General features: G+C 40.4%; 1 protein-coding gene across 7 annotated transcripts in view; it reads left to right on the top strand.

The window, feature by feature from the left end:
* Positions 1-11,691, top strand: part of ENPP2 (ectonucleotide pyrophosphatase/phosphodiesterase 2) — a 104,926-nt gene extending 93,235 nt beyond the window's left edge. For all 7 annotated transcript variants that reach the window (XM_061172128.1, XM_061172132.1, XM_061172131.1 and 4 more), the window contains 5 exons: positions 332-467; positions 1,157-1,234; positions 4,413-4,545; positions 6,424-6,580; positions 11,142-11,691. In XM_061172128.1, coding sequence (XP_061028111.1) covers positions 332-467; positions 1,157-1,234; positions 4,413-4,545; positions 6,424-6,580; positions 11,142-11,312 — 675 coding nt within the window. In that variant the 3' untranslated portion in view covers positions 11,313-11,691. The remainder of the gene's footprint in view (positions 1-331; positions 468-1,156; positions 1,235-4,412; positions 4,546-6,423; positions 6,581-11,141) is intronic.
* The last annotated feature ends 2,472 nt before the right edge of the window (positions 11,692-14,163 follow it).

Raw genomic sequence — 14,163 nt, 5'->3', positions numbered from 1 at the left:
AATATTATTTTTTAAGCTGTCTTCTGTGGAATCTCATTCATTATATCAACAGTGAGATTTCTGCCTTACGTATTATTGTTTTACCCAAGACTGATAAGAGAGTCCTGCTACTAAAAAAATAAGAGTTAAAAAATTACTAGCTTAGTGCATTTAAAACTGAGGTCCTTAAAAAAAAAAAAAAAGAGTCAATATCAGAATATGAGCTATAGTGAAAGCTAATGGGGTTTTGATTCTGGCTGTTTGGAACCAAACAATCTGGCTTCAGTATTTCCCTGTTGGTTTGGTGTTGTCTCTGCCATGGCATTGCTGACTACCTGTGACTACCATACAGGCTGAGGTCTCTGGCATCCCTGAACACCTGACCAATTGCGTCCGGCCTGATGTCCGTGTTTCTCCGAGTTTCAGTCAGAGCTGTTTGGCCTACAAAAATGATAAACAGATGTCCTATGGATTCCTCTTTCCTCCTTGTAAGTTACAGAATAGCAGGATCTGACCATTCTAGAGGGATGTTATTTTGTGGAGTCTGGCGTGTGCAACTTGGTATTTAGGATTTCAGTGGTTTTTAGGTTTTCTAAAAAACCTAAAAACCAGAGGGGCGCTCAAGAGATTGAGGAGATGAACTTCTCTGGGAGCCTTCCAAAAGCAGCCAGAAAAGAGACCAGCTTTCAAAAATCCTATTCCCGGGGAATTCTAAAATGCAAGGGAATATTCTGTGTGTCACCTGACATCATTAAATGAGCATCTGAAAGTGAAATAGGAAATTATTGACATAAATCTTTTAAATAATACTATAGAGGTGATCTCTTAAGAATACATGAAGCCCTTTAATTCTCTCTCATTACCTTGATGACATTTTTTAAAAAGTCCAAATTATGCTAGTAAAATCAAGGAATTCTTTTATAAAATACTTAGTAGACCCAAGACTAAGTAGGAAGAAAAAGAATCATAAAAATTTTTTTAAGGAGAACTATAGAGTGAAGAAAAGAGATTGAGTGGGAAGGGAAGTAGGAAATGATGTATAAAGAATGGGATAAGTAGGAATAAAAGAGTAGATCCATGCATTTCATGCTGTTTGGACCATTTTAGAAGATTCCTTTTTTTTAATTGATGTCGATTTTATTATGTAATGGGCACTATTTGTTTTCCCAATGTTTAGATCTGAGCTCTTTACCAGAAGCTAAATATGATGCATTCCTTGTAACCAATATGGTTCCAATGTATCCTGCTTTCAAACGTAAGTCTAATATTTACCTAGTAGACTATTATTTGTGGAAAGAAATGTTTCTAAATTTACCACTTACCTTTCCTACCTCTCTATTCATTTTAATAATAATAATACCTTTCATGTGTTTAGCCTTTATAATTTTTGAAGAACTTTAAGGTAAATTCTCTACTGCTAAACCAAAATATGAATCTGTGAGGGAGCTTGGCAGGTTTTTTTATCCCTTGTTTATAATTTAGAAATTGAAGTCACAAGAAGTGACCCAGGTCATGAATGGCAGAAGCTGAGCTAAACCAAGTTTGTGCTTTCCTTCTAATCCGGTGTTCTCCCTATTTCAATGCTCAGTGGTTTAAAAGAGTCTTCTCTGTATTTTGGAGGCTACCTGACATTTAACAACATCTGTATTTATTTATAGAATGTTACAGTAAAAGCCACTAACACCTTCTTCCTTTAGGGGGATGGTGATGTATTCTGAATATTGACCCTGAAAACCAGCAAGAGCTTAAAAGGTCTTCTGAATCATCAGAGAATTAAGTTCAGTTGGTTTTAGGGCTGTGCAAATTATATACACTCATAATTTCTTTGTATATGACATAAATATTTGTGGATGATAGTGATGAAATGAATGGTATAGGCACAGTGAGCCCCAGCCCCAAAACTGAGTTCTGGTCTCTGGAGTGTGAACACTGGCTATGTGATCATAGAAATGCCATTTAGCCTCTCATTTATAAAATTATGAGATTTGATTGCATGACTTCTATGGCTTATATGGATTTGTAACTTAACTGTCCAATGACAAAAACAATCCATTTTCTATTTCTGCTAACAAAGAATTCATTCATTTGCCCATCCATCCATCTTCCATCCATCCATGCATCCCTCCATCCATCCAACCATCCATGTATTCAAAGACAGAGAAAGCATTATAGAGTAGCTTTGACCTCCCTTTAGTTTATTTACAGTGAGCAGACATATATGCTTATAGGAAAGGTAGGAAAAGGAAACACTTCTACATAACTCCACTTTCTAAAGGAGTATTGGGCTGTGTTACATGACTCTCAGGGCTGAAATAAAGTCTCAAAATAGGACACGAGATGGTGGAATGTCATCTACAGGGCTGGGCCTCCTCAACTTGACACTGGTGAAATGGCCAACACGGTTTAGAGAAAAAAAAAATGTTTATTTGATGTCCTAAGCTAGTAAATAAAGGCTTATTCAAAGGTAGAATCTCTTGCATATGAGTGAAAAATTAAAGTATGCTTTTAAAAGGAGGTTTCCTGGTTTCTTCTCAGCCCCAGTTGAGAAATGTTTCACAAACCCACGTAGATCCATTTGTCCTAATATTACATGGAATGCAGCTTCATTGGATTTCCACAAATCAGGGTTTCCTGGATTTCTTTATCCTTTACTGATGCCTTTTTGACCAAGCAGCAATAAAGGAAGCACACGGTACCACCCTGAGGCTGGTGTGGCCAAAAGCCTTTCACAGAGGGCCCGCTGTTCTTCTTCACTAGGGGAATGGTGTTTTTCACATGCCACATTTCTGCGGGTTTGGCCTTTTGACTGTTCTCATTGTTATTTCTTTCCCTCTATGCCTCTCCAATTTTTATGCTTAAGTTAACATTTGAACTTCTTCCCCACTGTCCTCCTTTCTTTATTGCAAATAATTATCCATGGTATTTTGGCTCTGGTGGGCTGCTCTGTCTTTCTCATTTCGAATAGAGAATCAGCAGTTGAAGCACCATGGGAAAAATGCCCAAGCATTTTTTAATAAGGGGAGGTAAGAAATGATAACAGCCTGAACCTCAAAACCCCCATGTAGAATAGAGCATGGTAAGTTAAATCTAACATGTTAGAGCCAACTTCTTTGGTTTGCCTTTCCTGTCCTCTTCTGTTATTCCCTTCTTTTGCCTTTTCCCTTTTCCATTCTGCCCGTCTCCTTCCCCTGTGATTGACCATCGTGTAAATTGGAGCTAGCGAGGTCAAGGAAATCTTCTCTAGAGGATGACCGTGAAAGTGAGAAATGAATAGTGGAGGAGAAACAAGGCATGCCTAGTCAGGGGACGTGTTTTCCAGATAAAGGGAAAAGCATATGCAAAATCTTACTCTGAAACAAGTTTAGCGAGTAGGGGGACAGGAAGAAAGGCATGTACCTGAGGGGGAAATGAATAGGAAGAAAAGTCATGGAGGGAGGCAAGGGCCATGGTGGAAAGTTGGGATTTTATTCTAATTACGGTGAGAAATCATCTGGAGTGTTAGAGATGGGTGTTGCGGAAATGTGATACAATCTGATTTATAGTGTAAAAGGATCCATCTGGCTACTCTAGAGAGAACGGGCTACAGGGAAGGAAGAGTTTCTCCCAAGGTGCCAGTAGTCTTTTGTGGTAGTTCATTGCAAAGAGGATAGTGACTTAGACCAGGGTGGATGAAGTGAAAATTGTGAGGAGTGGTCAGATTTGGAAGACTGGGATGTATTTTGGAGGTAGCACTAACAGGACTTGTTCACATGCACACGAAGTAAGAAGAGAAGTCAGGGATGAATCCTAAGATTTTGACCTGAACATCGGGGTGAGTGCGAGTGCCACTGGCTATGATGGAGAAGCCAAGATTTGGAGCAGGAGTGGAAGAAAAATCAAGAATTCTGTTTGGGTAATTTTTTGTTAGATATGATTATTAGGTATTCAAATGCACCATGAGATGGCTGGTTGGATAACATGTCTGGAGTTGCCTGGAAAGGTTAGGGCTAGAGACATAAACTTGGGAATTAGCCTATCTATGACATATGAAAGAAGAGAAAGTAGATTAAAGCCTTTTTTCAATTTCCCACAAACACCATACTTCCCCTGTTGCACATACTATTCTCTCTGCCTGGAATATTGTCTCCACCTCTTTGCCTCAGAAACACCCACTTGTCCTTCAGATCTCAGCCTAGTAACCACTTCACCTGCAAATCCTTCCCTGACTGGTTGGGCTACGTTAAACTCCTCTACCATTGTCTCCATATCTTTCTCTTGGCCGGTTCATAAATGACACACCCACAGCTAATGCTTTAGGATGGATTGCTCTTAAGAATCACAACAGCTCTACTGTCTCTTGGCTTGTGACATTTGGCTTGTTTAATGCATCCGAGAGAGAATTTGGCCAAAGCAAGGAGTTTTGTTTACGGAGAACTGATTTTGTTTTTGTACAGGAGTCTGGAATTATTTCCAAAGAGTTCTGGTGAAGAAATATGCTTCAGAAAGAAATGGAGTTAATGTGATAAGTGGACCAATTTTTGACTATGACTACGATGGCTTACATGACACACAAGACAAAATCAAACAGTAAGCTTTTCATTTCCACGCAACGTTTGCTTTTAAATTCCAAGATCTCAAGAATATTTTTCAAATATTCACGTACTAGAGAAGAGCTGATACCTCTTAAACCTGTTGCTCTTTGAGTCTCCTTGTGATTTCTTCAGTTCTTTTGGACCTGTGATTAAACGAGGCATTGGTGGTTGGAAAGGAATTAGGATTTGTGGTAAATAAATGCACTTTTCATTTTCATGAAAGAAAATGTATCAAAAGATTAGAAATTTTTTAACTTTATTCTTCAACAACTCTTTAGTGGGAAGATGATAATTTTCACTTGTGTTCACTATTTGGGGGGGACTTTTAGAATTCCTTAGGTTTTCTGAGTCAGTACATTTCAATAGGAAATTACATATAAACTTTGGTCAAATCTCATTTCTATCCCTCTCTGTGGTGCTATTAGGGATATAAAAGGATGAGGCATACTCTGTTCATAAGGAACTTACTGTCTGGTGGAGAAAGTAAGGAGATATAAATACAACAAATTCATAATAGGTCATCATTTAATTTTTTTTTTTAAGGAGCTGATATACCTAATATTTGAAGAACTCTTTTTTTAAATTTTTTTAATTTTATTTTTGGCTGCGTTGGGTCTTTGTTGCTGCATGCAGGCTTTCTCTAGTTGTGGCAAGCGGGAGCTACTCTTCGTTTCAGTGTGAGAGCTTCTCATTGTGGTGCCTTCTCTTGTTGCGGAGCATGTGCTCTAGGCACGCGGGCTTCAGTAGTTGTGGCACACGGGCTCAGTAGTTGTGGCTTGCGGGCTCTAGAGCGCAGGCTCAGTAGTTGTGGTGTATGGGCTTAGTTGCTCTGCGGCATGTGAGATCTTCCCAGACCAGGGCTCCAACCCGTGTCCCCTGCATTGGCAGGCAGATTCTTAACCACTGCGCCACCAGGGAAGCCCTCTTCGTTTAATTTTATACATGCATGAAACAATTAGAAAGCAACACAAAATATGAGAGGGTTTCATTGTGATTGATAGACAGACATAAAATGCTAATTTTTTTCATATATATAACTAATAAAATAGGTGTTATCCTACCCCCTTTCCAGTCATCCATAAGAGAAATTTTATCCTACTTGTACATTTATTTTATTGCTGATTATTGTCATAGTTTTCAGCCCAAATTATATTGTTAGTTCAATCATAATTTCAATATTTTGAAATGATTAAAATTAAGATAATAGAAAACCAGGTAAGGAATTATGAATTTCTATACTATGCTCTATGCAAAATATTTTTTTATACTTTTGTAACTCATCAGTAGCACTCAGTTCTTAGAATTTTCTTTAGTAAATGAATTCTCTGTACCAACTGTACCAAGTTCAGGATCTCACTGTGGCTTGAAGGGCTATCACTCTCCTAGCTCCTGTGTTTCCTGCCTCTGGTCCATTTTATACAAGTCTATGAAAGTTATTTTCCTGAAACATGGATCTCATAATGGCACTTCCTAGCACAGAAACCTTCAGTGGCGCATTACTGCCTGAAAAATAATGCCCAAACTCTACAACTTTGGCACTCAGAACCCCCCTTACTTTGGCTTTTATTGACTCTTCCAGACTTACATTTCTACTCCATTGACCTATGCATTATGTCCTGCCTCTGAGAATTGGTTCAAGCTGTTTTCTTTGTCTGGAGTATCTTTTTCATTCTACCAGGCTGAGAGAAAGAGGAGATTCCAGGCATTGAAAACATGATATTCAAAGATATAGAAGTGGGTTAACACTTGTCAGTGAAAAATGACTCCATTGAGTGAAATTTAATTTTAGTGACGTGGGCAATATTCACTGGCCACCATTTAAAAAAGAAAGCTACTACCTCGGCTATAGTTTGATTTTGCCTTCCTGTCTCAGGTACGTGGAAGGCAGTTCTATTCCTGTTCCAACTCACTACTACAGCATCATCACCAGCTGCCTGGATTTCACCCAGCCCGCCGACAAGTGTGACGGCCCCCTCTCCGTCTCCTCATTCATCCTTCCTCACAGACCGGACAATGATGAAAGCTGCAATGTGAGTTCAAGAACAGTGTCCTTTAGGATTTGCTGACAGAATTCATCTTTGTGTCTTAATTTATATTCCCACCCTTGAACTAGGACATACTTGTCATAAAACATTTGCACTACACAAATGGGTGTACAAATTGGGTCTTTAGAAAGGACCCAAAGGAAACTTTGCATAACACTTGGGAACTTTGTGCTCTAATGGCTTTTTATTTTTCAGCATAGGGGTGTGTGGGATGTGTGTGCATTTAATGTTGTTCTATTTCTGTGTTTGATTTTGACAAGTGATAGAAGTGCCCACATGTTTTCCATTTTGCAAAAGACTTGGATATTTTGTAAAAAGTGAAAAGTAACACAATTTTGGTAATTACTGAAATGAGGGAAGAGTTCTCAGGAGCTCATTATATCATTCGCTCTACTTTTGTGGATGTTTGAAAATTTCATTAGTAAAAACTTTTTAAAAAAGACACACACACAGGAATATATACTTTACAAATCAGAGTTTCATTTGCTACTAGTTATGAGGGCAGATGTAACAGGTCACCCCATTCTTAAATAGCACAGATGACTCTTGATTCACTTATTCCATCGTGAAAGGAGGACGGCATGGCGAAAAAGCCTCAGGAAGGCAGACAGGATCCATGCTCTGTGCTCCTGGCTCTGTACTAATGCTGCACTCAGGGACAAATCACATGATTACTCCAGGTTTCTTTAATGTGATGGAAATCCTGTGCTCCAAGGTTGATTTTAGAAGTAATAGTCTCTACGCTTTTGTTTATATAATAGAATAGGAGATAAAATCTACAGAGGAAGATTTTTAGTCAAAAAGCAGTACTCAAATTCCTTAATTATGTAAGGTACCCTGGGAAAAATGATGGTGTGTTTAACATAGTCACATGCCAGGCAGCCTTCAAGGGGGAAAGTAAATGAAACAAGCACAGAAATTGCTTCACTAAAAGGCAAAGACCCTTAAGAATAGCTTCAACAGAGGTTTTCAGCTTTGTGGACAAGGCAGCTTTGGGGCTATGGCTTCAATTACAGGTGAAGATTGAAGCTATGACCATCCAAAACAAAATAACAGATGCAGACAAAAAATTGAAAGCCATTGAAATATGGCTGAAAAAGCTAATTAAGTTGGCTAGAATATTGGAAATGAGGATCATAGTGGGAGATAAGGTTTTAAAGTTTGCATGGAATCAGATTTAAAATAAAAGTAGTCGTGGTAGTAGTCATAGCGGCCATAGTAGTAGTAGTTACCATTGATTGAGTCCATGTTACTATCCAAGTACTGTGCAGGTCCTCTCATTCATTGCTTCTAATCATCTCATTACCCTATTAGGCAGGTATATATGAGCTCCTCCCCCTCCCCTTTTATTAACTCTTGAGAAACCTGTAGCTCATGAAGAACAAGTATGTAACATGCTCACTGGTTAGTAGAAAAGTAGAACTTTAGATTCAAGGCCTCTGATTCCAAAAGCCCATCCTTTTTCAAATTTATTAGATTTCTATAGTGGAAGCTTGGGGCCTTAAGACTTTTTTCTCATCGCACAGACATTAGATAACCACAGAAAATGTTTAGGCATAAGAGCAACATTGTAGACTCTGTTTTGGGGAGATAAATTTGAATTGGAGGGGATCAAGCATGGTCCTCAAAGGTTTTGGGCAAGATTCCCAGGATTGAGGGAACAGAACTTGAACTGGGTGTGGTCTTGGAAATTTCTAAAGGAAGGTGGAAGGCAGCAATATCGTACTGGAAGGATAAATAAGATCTTAGAAATAATTGGATGAGAGGTGGAGAAGCGAGGGAACTTCAAGTGAGAGAGAAGCTGTCCTCAATTTATTGGCTTGACTTTCTCAATTTTGATTGTTCGCAGCCCACGAGACTAGGTAATGGTGTACCAGAGGGATGTAATGCCTCTGGATAGCATGATGTACTTTCTTGAACTTCAGTTTTAGTAAAATCTTGTTGTGGGGAGGTAAAATTTTTGCAAAAAAGTAAACACATATTTTATGGAGTTAAATTCAAAATTGCCATACATGGTTAAGATAAGGCAGAGACTACAAAGACATTTCAGACTTAAAGTAGGCCATTTAAGAGACACCTCAATTCCTGGGGGATGTATGTTCACGTTTCCCTGTCATTAGGGGAATTTGGTGGTGCAGGAGTTTGAAAAACGTTGTTCTGACCTCAGCTCAGAGGCAGTTCTTTATTCACCCCGATGTTACATCTGACAAATGAAATCCACTGATGTCCTCATACATCTTCCTCTCTGCACAGAGCTTAGAGGTATTTCTTATAGAGTTCAAGGCCAGCATGCCTCTTATTGAAGAACCCCCTGCCTACGTAGACACCTGTCCTTGCCTTAAAGTCCACCTTAAGACTTCTGGGACTTGAATTCACAAACTCACTTGGGAGGAAGTCAGGGAGAAAAGGCAGGTGAAGGATAAATGTCCATAGCAAGAAAAACACCAAGCAAGTTCCTGGACTGTGCTTTCGTTTGCATTAATGTGTAAAGTTATTTATTTTTTAAATTTATTTTTAAAGTTTTTCTTTTCCTCTCTTGGTGCACATGAACTTTTATTCGACTTTTATTAGTTTGCATTTTGTACTAGCGTCTCCTGCAGCAAATACTTCTGTGGATTGCTAGCTAGCAAGAGGCAGAAGTCATTTTCTTCATGTGTAACATAGCCCAGTATTTTGACTAATTGGAGGCTGGATTTTAGCCTGTGAGAACCAGAGGAGAATGCCTCTCAAATGAAATTGGCAAATCACTTCCCAAGGAAAGAAATGGCAAAAGACAGATTTTCCCCCAAATTCGTATAATCCCAGCTAGCCATTATTTAAATTAGGAAAAACCTTTTTACTTCATGTCCACTCACTCAAATGACTGCATTTACAAAGGAAACATTAGACTTACTGACCATTGAAAAATCAAATAAATGAGTTGAATATGAAAATTCTCCCGAAAATATCACTTCATGCTTACTCTGCTTACTCTGAGGGGGTCCCGACCCATTTGGAGACCTCCTACTTCGTTAATTATATGGTCACACTGAGGATTGGTCAGTACCGTTGTGGGTAGAGTTATATTTAGGCCTGTTCTTTCCTATGACTCGCAGAGATCTTGGTTAGCTTGGGTTAGGAGGGTGGGGCGTGGAGGGTTAAAATCCTTATTTCCCCCAGCCTGCAAAGCAATTTCTTCCCGTTTCTTCATTTTGCCTGGGATGGCCAGGCATCAGTTTCCTGAACCAACAGCCTTCTGTACATATTTAGCACTGGCACAAGCTGCTGGGGCTCCGTGTCCAGGGCCGTGTGGGTTGGAGCTTTCTGAGAAAACCCAGTGCAGGTTCTTGGGCTTTGGTGGGTAGTTCATTGAGACCACTTGCAGTCAAAGACTTGGGCGAGGGCATGCCTGAACTTTCTCAGCCCTGGGACGCACAGCTACCCTTCGACTTGTAGAAAGACTTTTGGAAGCCATTGCAATTCCGGGGGCATTTGGGAATTAAATTATTGGCAAAGACCCTCCTGCCCCATGTCTACTGACGAAGATAGACATTTCTCCATATTCTCAAGGTTCTCAGATCTCGTTCCTTCTCTCAAGTTCCCTCAAAAGTGAAAGAAGGTATTTTTTAAATGTAAAGGACTGCTTTATCTGCACTGCCTTTTTGTTTCTACTTAGATGTGAAATAAATTGTTTAGTGTGGGACATTTAAATGTCTTTCATCTCGAATTTGTGCCAGTGAGGCAATTTTTGGCAAGTAGTTAAGACAGAAAGAGATTTCCTTCCTTCCCATCATGGGAAAACCCATGATGTTGTTTCCTTACTTTACTCTTTTTTTTCCCCTTCTTCCTTCCTCTCCTTCCTCCTTCCCAGGGAGCTGAAGTAAGCATTATTATTCTTGTGAACCAATGAAGAAACTGAGGCCTAGAGAGGTCAAGCAGCTTCAGCAAGGTCTCACAGCCAGGAAGTGGAAGAGTTGTGATTCCAACTCAGGCCTCTTGGGCCCCAAAGTGCCAGGTGTATCAACTGAGCTGCTTAGAGTCGAACTCATTCAACTATCAATTCACTGCCATCTAATAGATGATGTCGTTGATCTAGCACATTCTTCTGAAGGACTAGAAATGCACACACATCATTTTGTGCAATGGGCACAAGCTCTTTCCTTTCCTTGGGAGGCAGAGGAGCATTCCTAATTCCTCATGCTCTGTACTTCTCATTGCAATTTGACAGCAGGGGAAAGAAACGAATCACTGAATTCTCCAGGGCCTTTGGTTTTCCCAATTTTGATTTATGTTAGGAGAACGTATTGCATCAAATGCCGTTTCGCACCACACATCTCGTTTATTTGGTACAGCTAGTTGCTGTTGAAAATGTTCACAGCCAAGGGCCAGTATTTGTGGCCCATTGCCAGCAGCACTGTGGGAGAGAGGCGGGGAGGCCAGGAAGGAATAACACGCCTTGGCTTTGGGTGCAGGAGTATGTAGAGGTCATTTGTGGACTTGGAGCAAATGGACCGTGTAGAGAAACTCCTTTGGAAAATTCTGACTCTGTACTCCCTTTCCGTTGCAGAGCTCAGAGGATGAGTCGAAATGGGTAGAAGAGCTTATAAAGATGCACACGGCTCGGGTGCGGGACATTGAACATCTTACCAGTCTGGATTTCTTCCGCAAGACCAGCCGCAGCTATCCAGAAATTCTGACACTAAAGACATACCTGCATACATATGAGAGCGAGATTTAACTTTCTGATCCTCTGCGGTGCAGTCTTATCAACTGGTGTATATTTTTATATCATTTTTGTATTTATTAATTTGAAACCAGGACATTAAAAAAAATGTTAGTATTTTAATCCTGTACCAAATCTGACATATTACGCCTGAATGACTCCACTGTTTTCCCCTAACGCTTGATATAGGTAGTCTTGTGTTCTGAGTAGAGCTTGTAATAATTACTGCAGCTTGCATTTTTAGTGGAAGCTTCTAAATGGTGCTGCACATTTGATATTTGCATTGAGGAAATACCAATTTTTCAATGCACAGTTGCCACATTTAGTCCTGTACTGTATTGAAATACTGATTTTGTAAAGTTGCATTCACTTACTGTTAATTATGACAGACATATTTAAGCCTTATAGACCAATCTTAAATATAATAAATCACACATTCAGTTTTTTTCTGGTTTTATTTGGTCTTTATTTCACATAAATTAGAGTGTTTGCTTCTGGTATATTTCATGCATAAAATGTATACATTTCTTGTATTGGACCCTCTTCCTAGTTGGATGTAGTTCACATAGAAAAAGGGACATCCTTAATATTCAACTGTGGTGGCCTGGATGAGATAGATGAGGTACATATCTATGGGAAATCAGAAGGGCAGAGGAAAAGAGGAACCAGAAGAACTCCTGAATATCCTCTCTTACCTATCTATTTTAAAAATATTTTGAAGTTTGGAAGAACAGGTTCTTTTGATCAAGTTGTTTCAAAGCTTTTATTAGACTCAAGAGAGACTATATTAAGGCTATATTCTGTATAAGTATCAGCGTAAGAACCAGGGAGGATATAAAGAGAAATAAGACACTGGGATGAAATATAGACATAAATGTGTAATTAACCAATCAAAGTTGAGAATAATAAATGCCAAGTGAAAAGTGTTAGTAATCATGCAATATGACAGAAGGGTCTGAATGATAGGTGGGGTGATTTTTGATGGACCCAGTTGTGGCTTTAAGTAATAATGAAGCACAAAGCGAGGTATCATTCAGAGATTTTCAGTCCTTCTGATTGTGTCAGGGAGAAAGGTGCATCTTAGTACTGCCATGTCTCTAACAGTTAGTAATCTCCCATTAAAAAAAAAAAAGATCAGCATGGTTTTCTTCATCATGTTAATTTTTACAGTAGCCACCTTTTATGGTCAGTGAAATGGGTTTTTAATTTCTATAAATTCTCCTTTAAAAGTAAATCTGCTGGGCTTCCCTGGTGGCGCAGTGGTTGAGAATCTGCCTGCCAATGCAGGGGACACAGGTTCGAGCCCTGGTCTGGTGAGATCCCACATGCCGCGGAGCAACTAAGCCCGTGAGCCACAACTACTGAGCCTGCGCGTCTGGAGCTTGTGCTCCGCAACAAGAGAGGCCGCGACAGTGAGAGGCCCGCGCACCGCGATGAAGAGTGGCCCCCGCTCGCCGCAACTAGAAAAAGCCCTCGCGCAGAAATGAAGGCCCAACACAGCCAAAAATAAATAAATAAATAAATAAAATTTTTAAAAAAGAAAAGTAAATCTGCTTAAGAAGGAAGACATTGTGGGGACTTCCCTGGTGACACAGTGGTTGAGAATCCGCCTGCCAATGCAGGGGACACAGGTTTGAGCCCTGGTCTGGGAAGATCCCACATGCCGTGGAGCAACTAAGCCCGTGCGCCACAACTACTGAGCCTGCGCTCTAGAGCCCACAAGCCACAACTACTGAGCCCGTGTGCCACGACTACTGAAACCCGTGTGCCTAGAGCCCATGCTCCTCAACAAGAGAAGCCACACGCAATGAGAAGCCTGCACATGGCAACGAAGAGTAGCCCCTGCTCGCTGCAACTAGAGAAAAGCCCGTGCGCAGCAACGAAGACCCAACACAGCCAAAAATAAATAAATAAATAAACAATTTTATTTAAAAAAAGAGAGGGAAGACATTGTGTTAAATAAAACATACACAGTAACAAAAGTAGGACAGGTGGTAGTGGGGATATGCGAAAAATCATGAAGGTGGTATGAGAAAAACCGATGTTTGGGAAACACAGCTACAGGAATACACTGGAAGAAGTGAACATGGTAATACTGTTGACATCTGTATTTATCCAGCAGCTGCTATAGTCCAGGCACGTCTCCGGCACTTCATATGCTTTGTCTGTAAATATTGAAAAGTGAGGAGCTCAGGGAAGATTTTCTGGAAAGAGGAAGCATGAAGCTGGGAATGGAGAAGGCCTGAATTGGGCTTTGTAGTTTGGGGTAGGTAGTGTGAAAGTGAAAGCGTGGGCAATCATTAGTCAAATTCATTTCACCTGCCTTCATGAATCAAAAATATTTGCGTGTCCTCCAAGCGGCATGTAGCCTAAACAATAAGACGCTTGCCCAAGTTGTTTTCCAGGAACTTGGAGTCAGCTTTGTCTAGTTTGAGCTGAGCTGGTTAAGACTGGATAGGACCACCAACCCTCCAACTGGGCACGCGCGAGTGTCCACTCTCGGTGACCTTCTGACATCACAGGGCCAAAAACTCCACCTTCAGATCGTGCTAAGCGCCTCCATTTTTTAACGTGCAGAGGCCTGTGGCTTAGTTACCCCTGCACAGAATGATGACTGACTACTGCACCTTCTTCCAGTCACCTTTCCCCAAAATCCTTGTGCCCCCCAAGCCTCAGACCGCCCTGCTTCTTTATTTTTTAATCCCATGAATACCCCGAGCTCCTTGCCTTCTGGGAGGCGGATCTGAGATGCCTTCTGGGAGGCGGATCTGAGATGCCCCCTCACTTGGCTGCCTTTCAAATAAATCCTCTCTCTCTGCTGCAAAACCCAGGGTCTCAGTGTTGTGGTCCGCTGCACGTCAGGCAA

This window comes from Eubalaena glacialis, chromosome 17 (assembly GCF_028564815.1).
Source record: "Eubalaena glacialis isolate mEubGla1 chromosome 17, mEubGla1.1.hap2.+ XY, whole genome shotgun sequence".
In the NCBI taxonomy this organism is placed as follows: Eukaryota; Metazoa; Chordata; class Mammalia; order Artiodactyla; family Balaenidae; genus Eubalaena; species Eubalaena glacialis.
The sequence above is the reverse complement of the archived record's forward strand: the minus strand, read 5'-3'. Positions and strand labels throughout refer to the sequence as shown.